Here is a 23842-nt window from a genome sequence, read left to right as displayed (position 1 = left end):
GATCATATCACTGGGTCCCACCCATCGTTTTAAGGCTCAGATGAGTCTGATGCAATTCGTTCTCAGTAGGATCTGATCCGGTTCAATACCACATCCATGAGTCAATGCCCGAGTTCACCCCGAGTCGACTCAGAACAAGACAAGTCAGTCCGAGTCACCCAGTCTTTTAACCATGGTCCCACCAATTAAAAAGAAGAACATGCACAAAGCCACATCCCATTTGGGTTTTTCAGTTTGTACAAGAGGGACCTTGATCCAAGCCTCTACTTCCCCTGACAATCCAGGCCACTGATATGGCAGCCTCACCATGGATGGCCCATGACCCAAAAAATCCCAAGTGTGATGGATCCTAGCTCTTCAAACCTGGCCTGACCTGCTGCTGCATTGTTTTAACCATCTATTTGTGGACCACCTATTTCAGGGATTAGAACTCTTCCAACTAACAGCAATTTGGGTCAATGGAGCATCCATAGTAGGGCTCACAATATCAACTGCATGAGTCATTGGATGATGGGCCCACTCACCCCCACCTGTGCCAGTACAACCTTTCTGCCTGAGTAATGTCTAAAACCCCTCTGATATAAAACAAGACCTGAATTACCTTCTCCATGTGCTTGTTGATCATGGTTCCAAGATTCAAGCATGCACTCAACATTCAATAAAAAACACACATTCTCTACAGAACCCGACAAGAAAATAATGGTCCACATCCAACTTAATAGGACAGTCTACCCAGATCAGCAGGTACTTGGGTTAGCAACCAGTCCAATTTCTGAACCTTTTCTTTAATTTGGATCAACCATGTTGGCCCCAGTAAAATATCAGCAGTGTCAGCCGACTTTCAAGTAGAGACACTGGGAGACTCGGTACTACACGTTTTTGGGTTCTTAAACTAGACTGAATGGCAGTGTGTTTGACTGAGTCAGTACTTTCCGTGACTCGACGTTTTTGGGTTCTTAAACTATGATTGAATGACGGTGCATTCGGGAGTGTTCTAGCGATTGAATGATGTGGCCACAATGGTGTAAGAAGACCCATCTACACACCATGGGGGCAACCAGGTGGATGCCCCCTATCCAGACAAATCCAACCCAACCCAACCCAGAACAACCTAAACCTGACCGGATTTGGGTCCAGGTCTTCAAATATGAAACCAAGACCCAAATGCAGTGGTTCTTCTTTTCTTCAGGCATATCTAGACTTCTAATAATAGATATTTGGCAAGTAATATCCAAAACCCGACAAACAATCTACTTGATTATGGCATCCAGAATCATCGGAATCACTCACCGAGTTCCACTAATAACACAGAGAGAAGCAGGTTATACATACAACTCTTACTTGCACTATCAAACATTGTTTTTAATCATATACAAAGTATCTTCTCTTACTTGACATACTTAGTGAAACAGCCCAACAAGTCCTGATGCGATTCTTCTGCCTTCTTCACAGCTGCTTCATCATCATCACTGTACCTCACCGTCCATCCATGTTCCACCCCCGGGAAGATCTTCACAAAAGAATCCACCTGTGGAAAGGCCAGCAGTCCTCAGCCATTGATCGAAGTCGAATTGTATGAATGCAATTTCTGGCTAACACTACAGATGTATATTCACTATTTCAAGATCAGGTCGGGACACTAGTCAGGTAGGCCACATTTAACTGAAAAAAAATGCAAGACCATCCACTTATTTTTAGTGTCATGGCACACCTACTGAGTGAACCTCCTATATCATTGGAGGGCAACATCTACACCATGAGTTCCACCTGATGAACGGCCTGGATGGTTCACATCTGCCATGCTGGCACATCTGGTGGCATGTGCATTAGCTTACTTGGACAATCATGTAGACTTCACAAAGCTCATATAGACTAATGGTATTTAAGCAAATTGAGATTGAAAGCAAGTGGATGGATTGATTTTGCACATATGGAGCTGTTTTGTACGAGAAATCTTTGAAACTAGTTAAGATGAAAGAAATCAGCATCTAAGGCTTAGGCGCCAAAGCACATAAGGTACATTTTGTAGAGGGTGCTGATCATTCAAACAAGCAAATTTGTGTGGATGGTGACGGAACTCAGACTTTCAATCAGTGGATATCTCTAGATGGTTCACATCTGCCATGCTGGCACATCTGGTGGCATGTGCATTAGCTGACTTGGAAAATCATGTAGACTTCACAAAGCTCATATAGACTAATGGTATTTAAGCAAATTGAGATTGAAAGCAAGTGGATGGATTGATTTTGCGCATATGGAGCTGTTTTGTACGAGAAATCTTCAAAACTAGTTAAGATGAAAGAAATCAGCATCTAAGGCTTAGGCGCCAAAGCACATAAGGTACATTTTGTAGCGCGTGCTGATCATTCAAACAAGCAAATTTGTGTGGATGGTGACGGAACTAAGACGTTCAATCAGTGGATATCTCTAGATGGTTCACATCTGCCATGCTGGCACATCTGGTGGCATGTGCATTAGCTTACTTGGACAATCATGTAGACTTCACAAAGCTCATATAGACTAATGGTATTTAAGCAAATTGAGATTGAAAGCAAGTGGATGGATTGATTTTGCGCATATGGAGCTGTTTTGTACGAGAAATCTTTGAAACTAGTTAAGATGAAAGAAATCAGCATCTAAGGCTTAGGCGCCAAAGCACATAAGGTACATTTTGTAGAGGGTGCTGATCATTCAAACAAGCAAATTTGTGTGGATGGTGACGGAACTCAGACTTTCAATCAGTGGATATCTCTAGATGGTTCACATCTGCCATGCTGGCACATCTGGTGGCATGTGCATTAGCTTACTTGGACAATCATGTAGACTTCACAAAGCTCATATAGACTAATGGTATTTAAGCAAATTGAGATTGAAAGCAAGTGGATGGATTGATTTTGCGCATATGGAGCTGTTTTGTACGAGAAATCTTTGAAACTAGTTAAGATGAAAGAAATCAGCATCTAAGGCTTAGGCGCCAAAGCACATAAGGTACATTTTGTAGAGGGTGCTGATCATTCAAACAAGCAAATTTGTGTGGATGGTGACGGAACTCAGACTTTCAATCAGTGGATATCTCTAGATGGTTCACATCTGCCATGCTGGCACATCTGGTGGCATGTGCATTAGCTGACTTGGAAAATCATGTAGACTTCACAAAGCTCATATAGACTAATGGTATTTAAGCAAATTGAGATTGAAAGCAAGTGGATGGATTGATTTTGCGCATATGGAGCTGTTTTGTACGAGAAATCTTCAAAACTAGTTAAGATGAAAGAAATCAGCATCTAAGGCTTAGGCGCCAAAGCACATAAGGTACATTTTGTAGCGCGTGCTGATCATTCAAACAAGCAAATTTGTGTGGATGGTGACGGAACTAAGACGTTCAATCAGTGGATATCTCTAGATGGTTCACATCTGCCATGCTGGCACATCTGGTGGCATGTGCATTAGCTTACTTGGACAATCATGTAGACTTCACAAAGCTCATATAGACTAATGGTATTTAAGCAAATTGAGATTGAAAGCAAGTGGATGGATTGATTTTGCACATATGGAGCTGTTTTGTACGAGAAATCTTTGAAACTAGTTAAGATGAAAGAAATCAGCATCTAAGGCTTAGGCGCCAAAGCACATAAGGTACATTTTGTAGAGGGTGCTGATCATTCAAACAAGCAAATTTGTGTGGATGGTGACGGAACTCAGACTTTCAATCAGTGGATATCTCTAGAATAAACTGTTAGAGTAATAAAGTCCCTTGATATACATTGATACACCACACTCTGACAGCTTAAGCTTTTAGGAGTAAATGGTTGTTTGACATGGTATCAGAGAGGAAGGTCCTATGTTCGAATCTCGAGAGCAACAAATATGCCTCGCTAATATTTTATTCTCCCACGGGGGGTCAGGAAAAATCAGGTCCGGCCCAGGGACCAGGAAATCAAGCCCGGCCTATTTATGGTGTGAGTGTCCCTCCACCCTTCTTAGTATGTTCGTGATAAAAAAGATTGTGAGGCTGAGGGCTGAGGAGGCGGAGGTAGCGGTTGGCTATAAGACGGAGTAGGAGTAGCCCATGGGACGATTGGGACGGAGGATGGCATTAATGGTAAGGGAAATTGAGCAGGTAGTGGATTTTGTCGAGGGAATAAGTTACACTTGCGGGGGGTGTTAGAGTAATAGTCCCTTGATATACATTGATACACCACACTCTGACAGCTTAAGCTTTTAGGAGTAAATGGTTGTTTGACATAAACCTCTAGCCCAAAATCTGCCTTTGGAAGTTCATAACAGTTTGATCTTATGACCAGTCTTCTGGAAGAATAAAAAATGTTCAAAGCAAATACCAGGGAAACAATAGGGCTGTACATGAGCCAAGCTAGCTCAATCTAGCTCGGCTTGACTTGACTCAAACGATGATTTGAGGCGAGCCAAGCTTCATATGACCCAGCTCGTTTTGAAAACAAGCTAAGTTCGAACATAGTAGAGCTTGACTCGACTCGACTCAAACCCGGCTTAGCTTGACTCGAATATATATTATATTATATATTATTACATTTAAAAATTTTAAAAAAATTTAAACTTAAACCATATCTTATCCGTCTGTCCCTTTTTTACCCTTTCCTTTCCTTTACCTAACTTGTCGCGCTCGAGCTCCTCTCTCTCTCTCTCTCTCTCTCTCTCTCTCTCTCTACCACTCTCCCAAGCACTCCTCTCTCTTTGCCACTCGCCCGAGGGCTCCTATCTCTCTCTCTCTCATCACCAAAATAATGTACCCTGTATGGCTCTATCTATAATATATATATATATATATATATATATATATATATATACTAATTGAATATTTGATTTGGGGGTTAGGTTAGTTGGGTTGAGTCAGGTGCAGGTTGGGTCGGGGTGGAAGTAGACTCGACGCGGGGTAAGCTCGCCTCGAGCTCGAACTCGAGGAAAGCACAGACGAGCCAAGCCAAGCTTGACCCACCTCGACTCAACTCGGCTTGACGTACAGCCCTAAGAAAGAATATGTAGACAGAATGACCTGTGTCCCATCCATAACGTATAGGGGGAGCAACTCGGGCCAGTTTGGTCATGTTGAGGGTCAACCCGAGCTGTAACTGACCGCAAGAGGACCCAACCTGCAACCTGACCTGACCCGAATTCTTCCATACTAAACCTTAAAACGCCTAACCCGATTTCAAACTCGGTTGGAGTTTTCCAACCCTATCCCAATCCAAGGACCCTCACAACCTGACCCAACCAAACTTGGACTCTTGGGTCAGTTGTTCAACCCAAACCCAAGTTACAGCCCTAACAAGGTAGGGTATCAAATCATTGCTCAGGATTGATTGACAGATTTGCCAATGTGCACTGGCTCTAGCCTTCAAGAAAATCCTGGTGAGTCCTAGTAAAACTTATGACAAGACATGTTTATTTGATAGCAGGTCACCACAGTCCAAAGACAAACTTATCAGAACCTGACAAATCGGACTTCTTCCGAACCACACCTGATCAAGGTTTGTTTGATCGTGGGTCACTCTAGTATGAGGCGGAAACTGGCAGTGGGTATGGTACTTCCTCCAACGCCTTGTATGCTAGGGCGGATCATGTGGGTCACTACCACACATCGATATAGTATATGTAATATAGTTTTAACACATGAATTGATATAGTAATCTATATATGAAATAATGTTATTATTATAGATCTGTCATGCATACTATTATCTTGTTGCACAAATCAAATTACAAACCTCTACACTCTAAATATAAGTTTAGGTTTGATCTTAATCAAACACTTAGAGATCCATAATTTCAGGTTGCCAACAATAGCAATACGGATTGCAAATGACCCACAATCAGGATTACAAAATTCAGAAGGGAAAAAGTAGAGTATTTGGCTATTTAGGTAACATAACTTCTGGTCAAGTTCCTTATGTGGGTAAAAGGGTAACAGACTGAATGGGAGAGATCTGCAGTATTGTGGGCCCAGACTTTCCTTTTAGGTAAAGGTGGTTTTTGGGAAATTCATACACAAAGGGAATGCTAGAGAGTATTTTCATTTCCACAAAGGGACCTATGAAAAAAAAAAACTTTCAAAACCCTCGAAGCACCAGTGTCAGATGCGAATCATGGGACACAACATGGGATCCATGCCATACATAAGCTCAGCAGTTCCAGGGCTTTGGTTTAGCATTCATTTTAGCAGATAATCAAACAATTGTTAAAAATGCACCTGGATACTTCAAATCCCTCAAAGCAATGTTTAGACAAGAAGAGGCATGGATATTGGGTACAGAATAAAAGTCAGATGTAGCTTGGCAGTAACCAATATTTTATGTTGAAAAATAGTAAATGATTATATATTTAAAACTTAATAAAACATGTTATAAATATTTTAGTAATACATACATAGACGCGTCTCCATACTATGACATGTGGAGCGAGTTTGACAACTAGACCCATATAGAGCACCCGTACAAGAGTAAAAGAGGAAAAATATGCTGATGGTGGATGGATGTAGCATGCTAACTTACACTTGTCTGTATTTGAGATTGGAAATGGTTCCAATCTATATGAAGGGGTTGAGCCCTTCTTTTTTTTTTCCACATGCACTCACACCCCACACAGACCCACACCGCAGTGGAATTTCACCACAATGGGTACTCGAACCCATGACCTCGTGTTGAAACTCTTGTGAGTCTACCACCGAGGCATGAGTAAGAACCCTTGAAGTAGCTGAGTCATATCCATGATGTTTCACCAAAACACATGATCATGCATAAGGGAAAATAATAAAAAATGCTTAGTCTGCAATTGTAGTTCTAAAAGCTTGGAGATTCCTTACCTCAGCTTTTGCAGATAAAGCCTCCTCAAACTGTTTCTCCAGCTCTGGTGGAGAAGCTCGGTCAATCTCGGCTCCAAGTATGGCCATGTGAGTTTTAACCTCTGAAAATGTATAAATCATTATTTATAAGATATAAATGGTAACAGATTAAAAGAAAAGAAAACCTCTAGTGAATCAGGATTCAACAGAAGCATAGGAGCTTAATGAAATTTACGAATGTTTTGAAGAGATATTATATACTGGAATATGAATACTATCCTCAGGTAATGAGTTTGATCATGTGGGGCCCTTCTTATGGGGATCCAGACAATTATCTGACAGGCCACACAGACCACGCACCAAAAATCCAGGCCCATCAGATCAGTGATCTAATCATGAGCCCCACAAGCACAATCTCAAGATGCAAAATGTACAAATATTGATACAACCATGATCATATGATTCCTCTGATTCAGAAGTGTTTGAGATACCACATGCTTGCCTTTAATATCATCAACAGTGACAAATGAAGGATGACACAACGCTGCAGCATTGATGAGACTCTGCTTCCCTAATTCCACAACTACCTTTGCTGAGAAAAAGATGTAGGAAGTTGAATGTTAGCCTTGTCTAACAGTGCTAACAAAATAAAATACTTTGACAGTATTTTTAATTGGGTACCATAGCTGGTTGATGTGCTAAAGTATTCCATAGAAGGAAGCTTGTCTCAGTGAAAGAGGACAAGAAATCTCACCACCCCAGCAAAAGCCCGCAGCCCCAATTGCAGATATTCCTTTACTTTTCAAAGCTGCAACAACTGCTTCCGCATCTTCAGTTCCTTTATCCTGTAAGAATGTTATAAGGAGTTGGATGCTGAATTCTTATCACAATATTGCAATTAATTCATAGCAAAAGGATGCATCATTGAAGGAATGAATACAGATAGCTGTGCAATGATAGGTGTATTGCTCCAGTTACTGACACCGAAAAGCAAAATGCCTCTAGGTTAACAAATAAATGACTCTTATCTTTTCTCTCAGCTAGCCAAGGCCTAAAATGGGATTTTGATTGGCAGACTAATATGCAGATGATGGTTCAAAAAATGCCTATTGCATGACACAGCACGCATCTAGTTTTTTTTTTTTTTTTCCCTAGTATGGAAGAATGCTATAGTGACGTCTTCAAATAGCAACCAATATCAGCATGAGAAAAATCAAGGGACCATTTGGATTACTTCAGGTCCAACACTAGCACTTTTAGAAAGAAAACCTTTGCATATCTGATGCATTAAAGGGTGATGAAAGTGAATGCTACTATGACACATGGACATCATGGAGTTCAGGATATGCATATTGAGACATCTCTGCCATACCTACGACATTTTTGAACAGTCATCAAGACTGTAGGTTAGGTGGACCATGGCTTGATGGCCCATCTAATCAAGAGGCTTGGGAAAGAGGGCAAGTCACTCGAAATCGAGAAATGGTCCACATGCAATGGAAAAACTCACAAAACTGAATGGTTATTATTGTCCCATTACTGCAATAATTGCCACTAGCTGATCCACCAGGTGGCCCACCAGTTCAACAGTCCCGATCACCACACATGCTCATCACACCCTATGCACATTTCTGACCGAAAATTGTGATGTGTAAGGATTCCACTTCTAATACCGGATAGTGGGAGATGTTTGGTACATGGTACCAGGTGCACCAATCCATGTATGTGACCTTTTCCCTAGACAACTTTTGCTGGTTTTATTAGATGAACCATATGGAACACGACCCTCAACTTTGCACAATATACATGGGTCTTCAATTCTAAAAAGTGGGACTATGGTTCAGCAATCAGACAACTAGTTTGTTGCATCCCCACCTCAGTGGATCATGCCTCAAAAGTAACCCAGGTTGCAAGATCCTAGCCACCAGGCCTGGACGTTTTTCAGTTGAATGCTGAGCACCAAAAGGCAAAAGCATTCCATTTTGGTTGAATGAGCCCATCCATACAGAAGCAAAGTTGGGTGAGTTTGCTTGTATCAGTGCAAGAATCTCTCCATCCATATAATGCATAAACAATCATACAACAATGCATGCACGCATGAAGATATATGTGCAAGTATGCTTTGTTAATCTACATAAGCATAGGTACCATACAAACAACCATGCAATCATGCGTGCAGGCATGAACTGTATGCTTCCCTAACCTACATAAAGAGATATGCGTCCAGAAATAACCATATGGTCATGATGTATGTGAGTATACACTACATGTGTGCTTTGTGAACATAAATAAATACTTACCTATTGAAAACAATACACGAAAGCATAATGCTCCTTGTAATCAGTCATCATTAAGTGACTTTTTGCTTCAAAAATCAATAATAAACTCTAAACAAAGATATTAGATAGATAGAGAGAGAGAGAGAAAGAGAGAGAGAGAGAGAGAGTGAGATCAGAAACCAACCGTTCCATGATCTTTTTTCCAATCCGCAATGGGTCTATTAGGATTATTGAGTTCGTATGGCTCCCCGTAAAAGAAGTCAGGAACCACCACATAGAACCCAGCCGCTGCAATTTTGTCTGCGAGCTTCCTTTATGGTAAAATGTAGGTAATATTAGCTTTCAATAAAAAAAGTTACTTATGTACTAAGTAATCATATAAGTATTCACATAATGAAAGAGGAAGAGCACTAGCAGTAAAGGGAAGAGGTATTATATAATGCAATTTTGGGAAACAAGGAGTGCATTTGAAGAACAGCCCCATTTTTCCCTCCCTCCCTCCCTGAGGAATCCAAGGTGAGGACATGGAAAAATGTAATCATGATTTTCAAATCAAATAAATTCAGGGAAATTGTATTCTTGCAATCCAAACAACGGAAAACAGTAATTTTGATGAAAAGGTAATCATGGTTTCTCTTCCAAGAGAAATCCACAATAAATTCTAGCAATGATTCCTCACCATTTCATGCGATCCAAACAGTGGGAAGTTAGAAAAGGTAATCATGACTTCCAAACCACCATAGATGCTGTCGAACTGGAATTGAGGATTCCTTGTGGAAAACAGTGATTTTCTCCTAAACGAATTCTTTTCCTGCAGATTCCTCTTATGTTTGGAGGGGAATCCAGAGTGTTATGATCCGTCCACAACCATGATGGGCATCTAAGAGAAACTGAAAGAATCTTTGAACTAGGACGTAGAAGGGGAGAGAAAATGTTTCATAAGGTAGGACAAGTGACCATCGCCACCTTCGTTGTGCACATTCTAAGGTGGAGTGTGATTGTTGTACATATTGAGACTCTCTCTCTCTCTCTAAAGGTGGAGTGTGCATGTTGCGCATAGTGAGACTCTCTTTCTCTTTCTAAACTGCACATAGCTGCATCATGAAGACAATATAGACTATATTTACCATAGGGTTTTAGGATCTTACCATTATCAAGAGAGCTTTTATATGGAAAATCAACATTACCCTTATAATTTATTATGTGGCCCATTATATAACCTATAAAATTGTATCATCATATCATTGATCACCCTTCTCTATCAAAATCTATCTCTTTTCACAAATTGCTTGTGAGGTGGCCTTTTCAAGTGATGACAGGGTTACTCGTTCTGTTTTGCTGCTAGGAATGCTCCCTTTTCGTGGTGGAAATTCAACTCTTTTCATGAATTGCTTGCGAAGTGGCCTTTTCAAGTGAAGACCGAATGAATAAAATCAAATGGTCGAATCCAATAATATAGTTTGAAGGTTCCTTGAGTGACAGTCAAATTACAAGTTTTGCGGTCATGATTCGAGGTCCTACAAAACAGTGGGTCTGATTCAAGGTCCTATAAAACTGGGGGCCCAATTGATACACATGGATGACAAAAGACAACATGATATCCAATAATACTGGTGGTCTCCACAGGTTGTCCAATCAGATCGTCGCCCACACATGCACACTGTTCACATATGTGCCTGCCTTCCAAACCACAATAATACCTTTCAACCGTTATGGCCGATACCCGTATAGGTAATGGTGATGAGTCTGGTTTACAGCCACCGTTACCGATACAGAATACCTTGAAACAAGCTGCACCAACCCACCAAGCTTTTTCTCTAATGACACCCTCAACTACCAAGTCACCCAGTCCCCCCTTGAACTTCCATATTCAATTTTTACAAGCCAAAGTACCAATAAGTTAATATTCTCCCAATTCTTGACATAATAAAAAATGACCAATTTCCAACAACCGCCCAATTATGAGACAATGGTACCTTAAAAGCTTCAATACTAATTCTAACTTATGATGAAGTGTTCAATTCTTTCCTTCAGTACAAATAACAACGACAGGATATTACTAAAGAAAGTTCATCTATTTTGTTCTTTCCATAATCCCCACATAAGAGCTAAAAGGAGCAATCTCCATACAACTCACCAACTTGATTTGGGAGGATCCTACAATCCACCATTTAAAAGATCCACAATCGACTTTGGAATGATGATGAATGTTGAGTAACTTAAAGAAGAAACCCCCTGACCTCCCTCACCATGTATAGATCAAAAGCTTAAGAGAGGTCTCCATTCTATAAATAAAATGGTGCAAGCAAATATGTTAATAATGAACAAGAGCTATATTGAATATGCTGATTGAAATCACACAAGCGTTTGTAAACGAATGCACATGCAGCACAACTTTATCAAACAAACAAAAAAAAAAGGACAAATAATATGACTTTCAATCATTTGGGCCACAAACTTATTGAGTGCAAAATTTTAAATCCTGATATGATCTTTTCACCAAAACACTAACAACTGGACCCCATAAACTCTAATATGTATAACCATAAGGGAAATTTAAGGAAACCATGTTTATCATCTCATGATATCAATCATAAAATTAAACAATTAGGTCAAGAACATAGATGGCCATACCTCAAGTTGGGTGCTTCATATCCTGCAAAATGTTCAAGTCAAACATGTTAGGCATGAGAATAAGCAGGTGCCACATATGAAAATAATGACAATGACAAACATGACAACAATATGTTTATAACCTCAACAGCCATGGCAGCAATAAAAAAATTAAAAATAAAATTCAAGAAACCAAAAATCTGCATGACGTACGGAGGATAGATTTGATATTCTAGGAAGCAAAAACGAAGAATTGATAGGGATTAAATCACACACTTTTCACACAATTCCATTAGAAAACATTGATGATTTTCAGGTTTCAAAAAAAAATTTGATGTTTTTGGATTGATGTTTTTGGGTTCTCTCCCTGCAAAAGACTCTCTTCTATAAAATAACCTACTTTTCCTTTATTGATATTCCAAGCCATATGTCATCTACAAAACCATCCCTGTCTAGAAATATATACAAACCTGAATTTAGTTTCAAACTCAGATAAATCTCAGCTGCAGTACTGCAGGGTATAATGTAGCATTTACTATAATGCAGCACAGTATCAAGTACTGTAGTGAGTTTTGTAGCTCATAATTATTTGTAGAAACTCTTTTAAAAAATTCTAAAACCACAAAAACTAGACTCGATGCATGCATATAACAGGCAGCCCCCCGTTGTATCCCCAAACAGGACCCACCATTGTAAAAGTGCACTTCTGGCTTTGCTAGAAACATGAACCCACCATCATCTTATACGAAAACAGTTACATAACGGCTGTGGACTGTTTCGTAACGGAAATGGTAACGGTTGCAACCGTTATGTGTTAAGGGGCAGAAATGGCCATAATGGCTGTTACAGAAAACATGTCCTGTTACGGGTCCAAAACAGTTTTTTTTTTTTTTATTCCAAAAAAAAAAAAAAAAAAAAAAGAAAGAGAAAGAGAAAGAAAAAGAAAAAGAGAGGGACCATAACAGTTGTTACGGCCTGTAACGTAACAATAACGTCGGTGGTCCTTATGGCCACCATTACCATTATAGAATACCTTGCCCACCATTGTAAAGGTGCACTTTCAACTTTACTAGAAACTTGAGACGTAGGCCCACCTGTCAAGTTGCCGTGATCTTTGAGGCAACCCATATTATTGTGCGTTGTTGTTTTCATTGTCATTTCCTTGACCAAATTCAATGTTGCATCCTCCATTTCACTCTTGATTCTTGCATTGAGTATTTTGATCTTTGTAGAATGATTAATGTGTCATATATGCTTTGAAATGCACCTCGTCCAGCTCTGCCAATCTGTGCACTTTCAATTTCCGGATGCATCCCCAAACAGGACCCGCCATTGTAAAGGTGCAGTTTCAGCTTTTGCTAGAAACTTCTGATGTAGGCCCACCCGTCGAGTTGCCGTGATCTTTGAGGCATCCCATATTATTGTGCATTGTTGCTTTCCTTGTCCTTTTGTGGACCAAATTCAATGTTGTGTCCTCCATCTCACTCTTGAATCTTGAACTGCCTATTTTGATCTTTGTGGAATGATTAATGTGTCATACATAATTCAAAATATACCTCATCGACTTTTGCCAATTGGTCCGTTGATCCATATGCGATCCAGCCATCGACCAGCGTCTTTATCATCTTTGTTTGCGATGTAATTGTTGGATACTTCTAATATGAGCCTTGGATTGGTGCTTTTTGAAATTCTTAGGCTCTTCACTGGATGCAGGCATCTCAACTCTTACACCATATTTGCAGCCATGATCCTCCAATCGCTCGTCTCTTCTATCATAAGGATGACCATCTAGAACAGTGTTGCAATCACCAATACACAATTACATGATGATAACACCTCAGCGTGGACGTGAAGCCTCTCCTTGATCTTGTGTCAAGGGTGTCAACTTATCCAATCAACTTTAAATCTCTTATACTTCCCTCCAATTGGCTATATCTCCTTATCACTTCCTCCAACATATTTCCTAAGTAGCCATTTATCCATGGATGGAACTTGCTCCGATGCCAACTTGATGTGAGGTGGATGGATTTGAGAATGTGGGATGAAGAAAAGAAGAAATTAAATCACATGCCTTTCACACAATTCAATAGAAAAGATTGATTTCTTAGGGTTTTCTCTGTTTGCAAGAGAACCTGTTCTCTAAAAAACCTATTTTTTTCTTTATGTCAACATTCCAAGTCATATGTCATTACAAAAGCAATGAAATGATTATCCTTATTTTCATTTTTATTTTTAAAAAAGAGCATATTGTAGCAGTACTGTAGTAGGTCCTATAAAGCGTGTTGTGCCGTTATTGTAGGAAGTTACTGTAGTTTGTAGCTAGAATTGGAGCACACTCCTATTTATAGAATGTCCATTAAAAACTATTTAACCAGCAAAAGCCTGCATATTGGCCCCCTTTTCAGAATTGACCAAATTGTGGATGGAGCACAACAAAAAATTACACTGAGAAGATAATATTTTTCTCATGGAATATGGACTACTCAATGTTATACTTATAACCATCCTTCCGATAGCAATCACTGGATAGATGGGGCTTCTTTACCAGTGTGAATTTACACATGCTCCACCCCAAATGCCCCCTCCAAAAGTTTTGGAAGGCGTAGACAGCCACACACAGAGTACCACATTTGAGGAGGATGAATCGCCACCATTTTCAAAATGGTGGTGAACTATCATACGAGGCTAGCGAAAAAAGTCGGAAGCCAACAGAAAAGCGATAGTCAGACAAGCAAGTGAAATTATGATGATGCCAACACAACAATGAGGCTGATGATGAAGATGAGGATGGAAGTGATGGTGATTGCAAGTTGCAATAGCCACAATGATGACAACACCAATTCACTATGAATAATTTTTTTAAGGATAATTCGCTATAAATACATATGCCCGCCTCAAACAAAAAGAATTTATTACCAAAAAAAATCCAAAAGGAAAATATCAAAAAGCTACTAATATCATCCCAACAAACAATCAAGTATGTCACATTAAGCATTCAGATTTCAAAGAAGGCATGAGAAACTACTGTGACAACAAAAAGGACATTGGCAACTGTTGTTGATGTTTCAAATCTTTCAGCAACAGGGTCTGTCAATGCAATCGACAAACGGATCGATGTCATTGACAGCTGCTCGATGCCATCAGAAAAATCCAGAAATCTCATGATTTGTTGTTGGACACTTTTGGTGTCTTACTCGATGACATCGAAATGGGTTCGATGCCATCGACGAGCCGTCGATGACATTGAAGTCCCCAAAGTGCCATTGAGAAAATCCGGAAAATAGTTGTTTAGCTGCTGGAACATTTTGGTGTTTAGTTCGATGACATCGGAGATGTTCGATGCCATCGAAGTGTCATCGAACGATCATGCAGAGTTACATAGAATTGTGTAAGTGCGGGATTTGTTTCTTATTTCAATTGTGATTCACCTAGAGGCTATATATATGGGTGTAATCGAGAATAGGGGATATTAAGAGCTTTCTAATTCGTTCCTAGGGTTTCAAGGGTGTAGCTTGGGTGATTCGTTGCTTATTTGAATCGGGTAATCTCTATCTCTTGTAATTTTTTCCTTTCATAGTGCATATCTGTTGCTTTGTGCCATGGTTTTTTTCCGAAAGGATTTTTTCACTTTAAATTCGGAGTCTTTGTGATTAGGCTTGATTGTGCTATTGGAATACTTTCCTTGATTCATCTCTATGTGCTTCCGCGGTCCCCCAACAAGTGGCATCAGAGCTTAACATTGGGGTGCAGATTGAATCTGAAAGCATAGTATCAATGACTTCTAATCCTAAGTTCGATGTTGAGAAATATTATGGGAAAAATAATTTTATAACTTTGGAAGGTCAAAATGACTGATCTCCTAATTCAGCAAGGATTGATGATGCAATCCTTGAGAAGTGATCGGAAATTATAATATATAATGAATGGAACAAGATGGATAAGAAAGCGAGAACCTTTATCCAATTGTGCCTAACAGATGAAGTCCTCTATAATGTTATGAGAGAGAAAACTGCAACAAGTACATGGGCGAAATTACAGGACATCTACTTGAAGAAATCTCTTAAGAATCGCTTGTACTTGAAGCTTCAGTTGTTCAATTTAAAGATGGCAGAGGCAGGTGATGTTGCGGCCCACATAAGTAACTTTAACAAGATGATTTGCAAATCCCTGGATGTTGAGGAAACGATGAGGGTGAGGATTAGGCATACATCCTATCGAATTCTCTCCCGACTTCGTATGAGTCATTCAAGGACTCGTTGTGCACTGGTAAATCGACCCTTGGCGTCGATACCGTTATCTCAGCCCTTTATGGAAAGGAGATGGGAAAGAAAAGCGACGACGTGGACGCCTCTACTGATGCACTGGTTACAAGGGGACAATTTTGAGCGGGACAATGGATATTTTTGATCAAGATCCAAATCCAAGGGCAAGGGCAAAGGAAAGTTGAAGTGTTGGAATTGTGGTATGTCTAGGCACATGAAGAAAAATTGTACAAATCCTAAGGCAAGAAAAAATAACTCAAAGGCTTCTTCCAGGGAAGCCAACATTACTGAATCTGATGAAGGTAAGAGTGGAGGTGATGTGTTGTCAGTGTCCATGGTCGGACACTTATATGATGATCGGAAGGATGAGTGGATTTTGGATACTGGGGTATCATATCACATGACTCTACATTGGAATTGGTTCACCAGTTACAGAGAGTGCAATGGTGGCTAAGTATTTATGGGCAATGATAATGCCTGTAATGTGGTGTGTTGGATTAGTGCACATCAATATGTTTGATGGCATGGAGCGTATATTAACCGAGGCGAGACACGTTCCTGATATGAGGAAGAGCTTGATATCTCTTGGTGCTCTCGAGGAGCTTGGGTGCAAATTCACTAGTTTTGATAATGTCCTTAAAGTTTCAAATGGGGCACTCGTTGTCATGAAGGCACGGAGGAACGGAAATCTTTACAGGTTGATTGGGAGCACTTTATCGGGCGGAGTTGCAGCGTTTGTAGCGGATTTCACGTCTGCACGTATGCGGCATGCACGTCTGGGTCATATGAGCGAGCGAGGCATGAAGGCACTTTCTAACCGTTGTTTAATTCCAGCTTTTAAAAGTTTTTAATTTAAGTACATGCGAGCATTGTATACATGGTAAACATTTAAGGTTATCTTTTAAATCTGGAAAACATATATGTAATGGTGTTCTTGATTATGTGCGTTCTGATTTATGGGAGCCGATATCCGTGGTTTCCCTCTGAAGGGTCATCATTGTTCGTTACATTCATTGACGACTACTCCAGGAAAGTATGGGTTTATTTTATGAAAAATAAATCCGATATTTTCACCAACTTCAAGCAGTGGAGGGCGATGGTGGAAAAATAGTCAAGGCGAAAGATGAAGGTACTAAGGACAAATAATGGTGGAGAATTTACTTCAGGTAAATTTAATTAATACTGTAAGAATGAAGAGATCATGAGGCACAACACAATGTGCTACACACTAGAGAAAAACGGTGTAGCTAAGCGGATGAATCGGACTCTCTTGGAGAGAGCCTAATGCATGATTAGTAATGCTAGGTTGGGCAAAGAATTGTGGATTGAGGCCATTAATACGACTTGTTACTTGGTAAATCGGTCCCCTTTTACGGCCATTGATTGCAAAATTTTAGAGGAAGTATGGAATGGTCAACAAGTAGATTACTTGGGATTGCGTGTGTTTGGCTGTGAAGCTTACTCTCATGTACCATCAGCTGAAAGGGATAAGCTACACCGAAGAGTCCAAAAGTACATCTTTGTTAGCTATGGTAGTGGTGTGAAGGGGTACGAATTGTATGACCGGGTTACACGAAAAATTATCAATAGTCGTGGCGTTAAATTCGACACAGGATCCTTGTTTCGTAAGAATGAGCACAAGGAACCAGAAAAGTTGGTTATGGATGTTCAGGTAGACACAGATGATACACATGTTGATACTGATACGCAAACAGGGGCACAGGAGCAAGTGGAGCAGCCACTGGTCAGAAGGAATCCGTTGTGGGATCGCAGGAACTGAACTCCTTTTATAAGTGAAAAGCAGCGATGGATGTTGAGATCAATGTTGTCAAATCGCATATGCGATTGCATGCGATCAGCATATGCGATCGCACAATCGCATATGCCATGGCATATTTTTTCAAAAAAAAAAAAATTTCTAAAATTTCTAAAAATTCTATAAAAAAAAAAAAAAATTTAAGAGGGAAAAACTCATCTAATTAGTACACATGATTGGATTGGGTTATTTTACTTATTTCATTATAGTTTGAGTGTTTAAGTGATATGGTTAATTACTTATATTATATTATATAAATTTTAACAAAACAATCAACAAGCTACATTAAAATATAACTAATTATTATAAACTTTGAACAAAGAAATTTTAATGATAAATGGATAACTTGAAACAACTTACAAGTTATAACTTACAACTTAATTTACAAAAAGTAAGCACAACTTATAAAATACAAAAAATAAACATAATTGAAATAATTGTAGAGAGATTAGAGTAAGAAAGAAAGAGGTGTAAGAGAGAAAGAGTAAGAGATTTAGAGCTTTGGAGTAAAGAATAGTGAAAATGGAGGGGATATGAGTGCCTAATTATAGGCAAAAGTTCTTCAATTTGAAAATAAAAAATAAAAAAATAAAAAAATCTTCTGCTCTTGGCTATTGGGAAATATCCAATTGCATATGCAGTATGCGATCGCATACTCGCATATGCGATCGCATATTTATCGCATATAAAAGTATGTCATGGCATACTTGCCAGGATCGCATATGCCATCATGGCATATGCGATTTGATCAATAGTATGCACATATGCGATCGCATTTGATAACAATAGTTGAGATGAACTCCTTATATAAGAACAAAACGTGGGAGCTGGTGGAGCTTCCCAATGGTTGAAAAGCAATCGGGTGCAAGTGGACTTTCAAGAAGAAACAATAAAGGTATAAGGCAAGGTTGGTAGCGAAGGGATAATGCTTAGAGAGAAGGTGTCGACTTCACTGAGATATCTGCACCGGTGGTGAAGATTGCCTTCCTGTGATAGATACTTCCTTCACCACATGTGCGAATATTTCAGTGAAATCAACACCTTCTATCTAAGCATATCAGAAGCAACCAAAAGGCTTCGAAATAAAAGAGGCAGAGAACAAGGTTTGCAGGTTAAAAAGATCGTTATACGGCCTAAAACAGTCGCTTAGGCAGTGGTACAAAAAGTTTGATTCTTTCATGGTGAGTCAAATGTTTACCAAAAGTCAATATGATCACTATGTCTATAACAAGACACTAAGTAATGGGAAATTCATCATCCCGGTATTATATGTTGATGACATGTTGATCGCCAGCCATAGCATGTCTAAGATCGACTTACTGAAGACTCAGTTATTAAAGACATTCAATATGAAAAATCTGTGGGCTGCAAAGAGGGTTCTCAACATTGATATACTTAGAGATAGGAAAACGAGCAGGCTTTGGTTATCTTAGAAGGAATACCTTAAGAAGGTATTGGTGAAGTATAGGATGAACAGGGCACAACTGGTCAACGCTCCTCACGCGGCTCATTGTAAGCTTTCTTCTGAACATTGTCTTAAAATAGATGAAGAAAAGTAAGAGATGTCTCATGTGCCTTATTCGAATGCGATTGGCAGCTTTATGTATGACATGGTCTGTACTAGACCAAACATATTACATGCGGTTGGTGTTGTTAGCAGATATATGTCTAACCCCGGAAAGCAATATTAAGAGGCAATGAAATGGCTATTTCGATACATTTAAGGTACACAGGGCCAATGTTTTAAATACCTTTATCGCGTAATGTATTGCGCCCTTAGGATATGGATAAATATCGGTTATCGAATGGGATATATCAGTTGTATCGCGTAATGTATCGTTGTTGTTAGGAAACATGGGAACATTGGGAAATTGGTCGAATTTTTCAATGAAACTTCAGGGATTGTTGAAAAAAGACATCAATACACGCTTAGAAATCAAAATATTATAAATTTAAAAAAAAAATTAAAAAGTGCACATAATAGGGGTTTCCTTTCTATGGGGTTCTAATATATGTGTTTTTCAACTAGACTGATGCAAGTATATTCAAAGTTTATTCATATAATTTATAAATGTAAGAAGACATGTATAGAAACACAAGCAATACATTCAAAAGCAAAAGAAGAAACACTAGATCAGGTTACATACATGTTTAATTTTGTATTTGGATACAAAGATTGCAACTGATTTGTGAGAAATTGACAAATTTTGATTTTTCTCAATTTTTCGCAACTTGACCCATCTCTCCAAAATCTCAAAATCGAAGTTCCAAATCCATAAATTTTCATGGAAAACATGAAGAATCGTAGATTTGTAACCATTTGACTCTGGTTTAACGTGACTTACAACAAAAGCATTAATCAAAAATTGAAAATGCTTACTAGATCGAATAGGGATATACCGGCACTACCTGTGCATTTTTCATCGCACAGGTGGGAGACAAGATATATCGTGGGATATATCAGTTGATATCGTCGATATTTAAAACATTGCATAGGACTATGTCTTATCTTTTGAGAAATCAAGGGCCAAGTTAATAGGATATGTGGATTCTAATTACATGGGAAGTGTGGACAGTAGAAGGTTGACTTTCGGTTACTCGTTTATGCAAGCGGGTAGAGCGATCGGTTGGATGTCGAAGCTTCAGTCTGTGGTGGCTCTTTCCGCGATTGAAGCTGAGTATATGGCAATGACGGAGGCATTCAAGGAAGGTGTTTGATTGAGGGGGATAATAAATCAGTTGGGACTTCAGTAGGGGGTCGTGCCGGTTATTTGTGACAATGAAAGCGTGATAAATTTAGCTAAAAATTCTGTTTATCACTCACGTACTAAACACATTGATGTTTGTCATCATTTTATCCAATAAGTGCTTAAGGAAGGAGGTGTGACATTCACACAAGCGTGAATTCGGTGAACATGCTCACTAAGGTGGTTCTCTCAGAAAATTTCAAGTTTTGTGCAACTTCTCTGTGCTTGGTGAAGGCATAAAAGGAAGATGGAGGATGTACGAGAAGCAACGGTGGAGCTATGATGCAAGGAAGAATTAGAGAAGATGACAAAAAGCTACAAAGAATAAAGATTGAAGACATGATGGAGATTGTTGTTGATGTTTTAAATCTTTCAGTAACAAGGTCTGTCGATGCCATCGACAAACAGTTCAATGCCATCGAGAGCTGTTGGATACCATCGACAGTTGCTCGATGCCAATGGAAAAATCCAGAAATCACATGATTTGTTGTTGGACACTTTTGGTGTCTTGCTCGATGCCATTGAAATGGGTTTGATGCCATCGACGAGCTGTCAATGACATCGAAGTCCCATTGAAGTGTCATCGATAAAATCCAGAAAATACATGTTTACTCGCCGGAACGTTTGGTGTTTAGTTCGATGACATTGAAGATGTTCGATGCCATCGAAGTGTCATCGAAGGTGTCATCGAACAATCGCGCAAAGTTACGCAAAATTGCGTAAGTGCGGGATTTGTTTGCTATTTTGATTGTGATTCACCTAGAGGCTATATATATGGGTGTAATCGGGAATAGGGGGTATCAAGAGCTTTCTAATTCGTTCATAGGGTTTCAAGGGTGTAGCTTGGGTGATTCGAGGCTTGTTCAAATCGGGTAATCTCGATCTCTTGTAATTTTTTACTTTCATAGTGCATATATGTTGCTTTGTGCTATGATTTTTTCCCAAAAGGGTGTTTCTACCTTAAATTCGGAGTCCTTGTGATTGGGCTTGATTGTCCTATTGGAATACTTTACTTGATTCATCTCTGTGTGCTTCCGCAGTCCCCCAACAGCAACAACAACAAACACTCTTTTTTCAGAGAGGATAACAAATAACCTTCTCTCTGCTTGAAGTAGAAAAAGGTGTTTGCATCAAAAAGGGTAGTTGTAGGCACCAAAATGACAAATATCCAATACTCTACCATCAGACAACATGCAGACAAAAGCCTACATATTGCATGAATGAAAATAAAAAGACCATCTATATGGAAAAGGACAATTACAGTGAAACCTGGAAGAACCCAAATATGGTAGAGCAATCTCTCTACAGTACACTCACAGGGTGATGCATCAAACAGAGCCTTCCATCTAGTGATGACTACCATGGATGGCCTACTTATCAAAAATCAGACATGCCGGCCTAATCGTATCCATCAGCTTTCTTTTCTTTCCAGCAATGAATGCTGACCGTTAACTATTTTTGTTGACTAGCATCATTTCAATGGCCAGTGATCAGACGTCTAGCACCATCCGATGGATGAGAATTTTGAATCAGTTGCCACCCACAATACAGAAAATTAGATGGCTGAACTTGATCAATAGATTCAATACTTCACCTGCAGCATGTACTGTGGAGAGATGACTCTATGATATTCCAACTCATCCGCTCCACCATTCATCTTCCAATTAAAAAACAAGAAAAGCCCACCAATATTCACAGAAACCAAGATCAAATACCCAAGCATCAAAAAGTGAAAAATAAAAAATAAAAAACCCCACATGTGAAACCCACTAAAAGAAGAAACCCAAAAAAAAAAAAAGAAGCATACTACATGAAAGAAAAAAAAAAAAAATTTAAATCTAAAGAAAAATTAAAAAACTAGAAACCCACCAATATTTGCACAAATCAAGATCAAATGCTCTCATGCCAAGCATCAAACGTGAAAAACAATCAAAATTCACATGTGAAATCTACTTAAAGAATAACACCCCAACAAAGAACAACATACTACATGAAAGAAATTTTTTAAAAAAAATAAAAATCTAAAGAAAAATATCAAAAACCCACCAATATTTCCACAATTCAATATCAAATACTCTCACCTAGTGAAACAAAAGTGACAAACAACCAAAGCGCACATGCGAAAAGCCAGTTAGGGGTACCAAAGAACAGAAAACTACATGAAAGAACCAAAAATATCATCCACATATCAATAGAAAACAAAGAAAACACAACAATATTTCATCAAACTAAGATCAAATTCGCACATAACAATCATCAAACACATCAAATTCTCAAAACCCAGATTTAAAAAAAGAAGAAGAAGAAGAAGAAAGAAACAAAAATAGAACTAAGAGTGGTTGAAATCTGCATAGTGCAAGAAAGGAGTCGAAATCGACAAGTACCGAAAACATCGGAAACGAGGAGAACAGCAAGCTTAGAATCGGAAGGGCCGGTAATATAGGCCTTGAGGCCACCGACGTCTTCTACGCACCCCTGCCCGCAGGTAGAGCTCAACGTTGGAGGATTTTCACAGCACTGCGAGCTTGCCATTTTCACTGCTTTCTCTTGCCACTTCCCAAGAAGAGATGGAGTGGGACAGCGGGAGAAATGGAGGGGGGCCAGTGTTTTTATACAGTGGCAGTCGATGCTGTGGCCCGCGGACTACTTAAGTAAATTCGTACCCCGGTGATCGTTGACCTGGGCCATGTGCATGGATAGTTGGAACTGTTGAAGGGGTGGATTTTTGGACATTAAATCATGAAATCGTCAATGGTTTAGATTTAATTTCATTTTTGAATGGTTGGGATCGTCTTCAGTGAGCCGACTTACATGGCCCATTGAATGGTTTAGATTCAATTCCATTCTTTTTGAATGGTTAGTGAGAGGGAGGCCATTGGCCGTGGATTGTCCTTGGTGGACCTACCCGGGGTGACTTGCATGACCCATATTGGATTTGTTAAGGGTTGGTAGGCCCATGTCTGGGAAGGATTTAGCGGCTCAGGTGAGCTCCATCATGATTCTCATTTGTAATCCACCCTGACCATCGGGTGCATCACCTCCTGCTAAGTCTAGGATTCAAAACTCAGATGGTTCCATGATTCAGGTGGACCACACGATTGGAAGAAGTGCATATGGCAATGTTTACACTCCAAACAGTTTCCTCTAATATGTAACACATGAATCATTGTGGGCCATATTAGACTATAGTTAAATTTTGGTGTGGCATCCAACGACTGGAGTGATTTTTATATAATCATGGTGGTGGGCCATGTAAAAATTAAAGATGGACGTCTCTTTCTGAGACCTCTCTTTCCTAACTATTCGTTT

At 39.4% G+C, this 23842-nt stretch overlaps 1 protein-coding gene across 1 annotated transcript; it reads right to left on the bottom strand.

Moving 5' to 3' along the window:
* Positions 1 to 1230: 1230 nt before the first annotated feature.
* Positions 1231 to 23095, bottom strand: LOC131226132 (endo-1,3;1,4-beta-D-glucanase-like). Its single transcript, XM_058221844.1, has 7 exons — positions 22918 to 23095; positions 11730 to 11751; positions 9280 to 9406; positions 7571 to 7661; positions 7319 to 7408; positions 6838 to 6938; positions 1231 to 1528 (listed from the first exon to the last, which is right to left on the bottom strand). Exons 1-7 carry the CDS (start codon positions 23063 to 23065, stop codon positions 1388 to 1390), a joined length of 720 nt encoding a protein of 239 aa, XP_058077827.1. The 5' UTR covers positions 23066 to 23095; the 3' UTR covers positions 1231 to 1387.
* Between the last annotated feature and the right edge of the window lie 747 nt (positions 23096 to 23842).

This window comes from Magnolia sinica, chromosome 14 (genome assembly GCF_029962835.1).
Source record: "Magnolia sinica isolate HGM2019 chromosome 14, MsV1, whole genome shotgun sequence".
NCBI classification, from domain to species: Eukaryota; Viridiplantae; Streptophyta; class Magnoliopsida; order Magnoliales; family Magnoliaceae; genus Magnolia; species Magnolia sinica.
This window is presented reverse-complemented; position numbering and strand designations above follow the sequence as displayed.

Coding starts and splice junctions, on each gene's coding strand:
- LOC131226132 (XM_058221844.1), bottom strand. CDS start 23,065: ATGGCAAGCTCGCAGTGCTGTGAAAATCCTCCAACGTTGAGCTCTACC. Junction 7,662..9,279: donor GGAAAAAAGATCATGGAACG/GTTGGTTTCTGA, acceptor ACATTCTTACAG/GATAAAGGAACTGAAGATGC. Junction 1,529..6,837: donor CTTTATCTGCAAAAGCTGAG/GTAAGGAATCTC, acceptor GCCTTTCCACAG/GTGGATTCTTTTGTGAAGAT.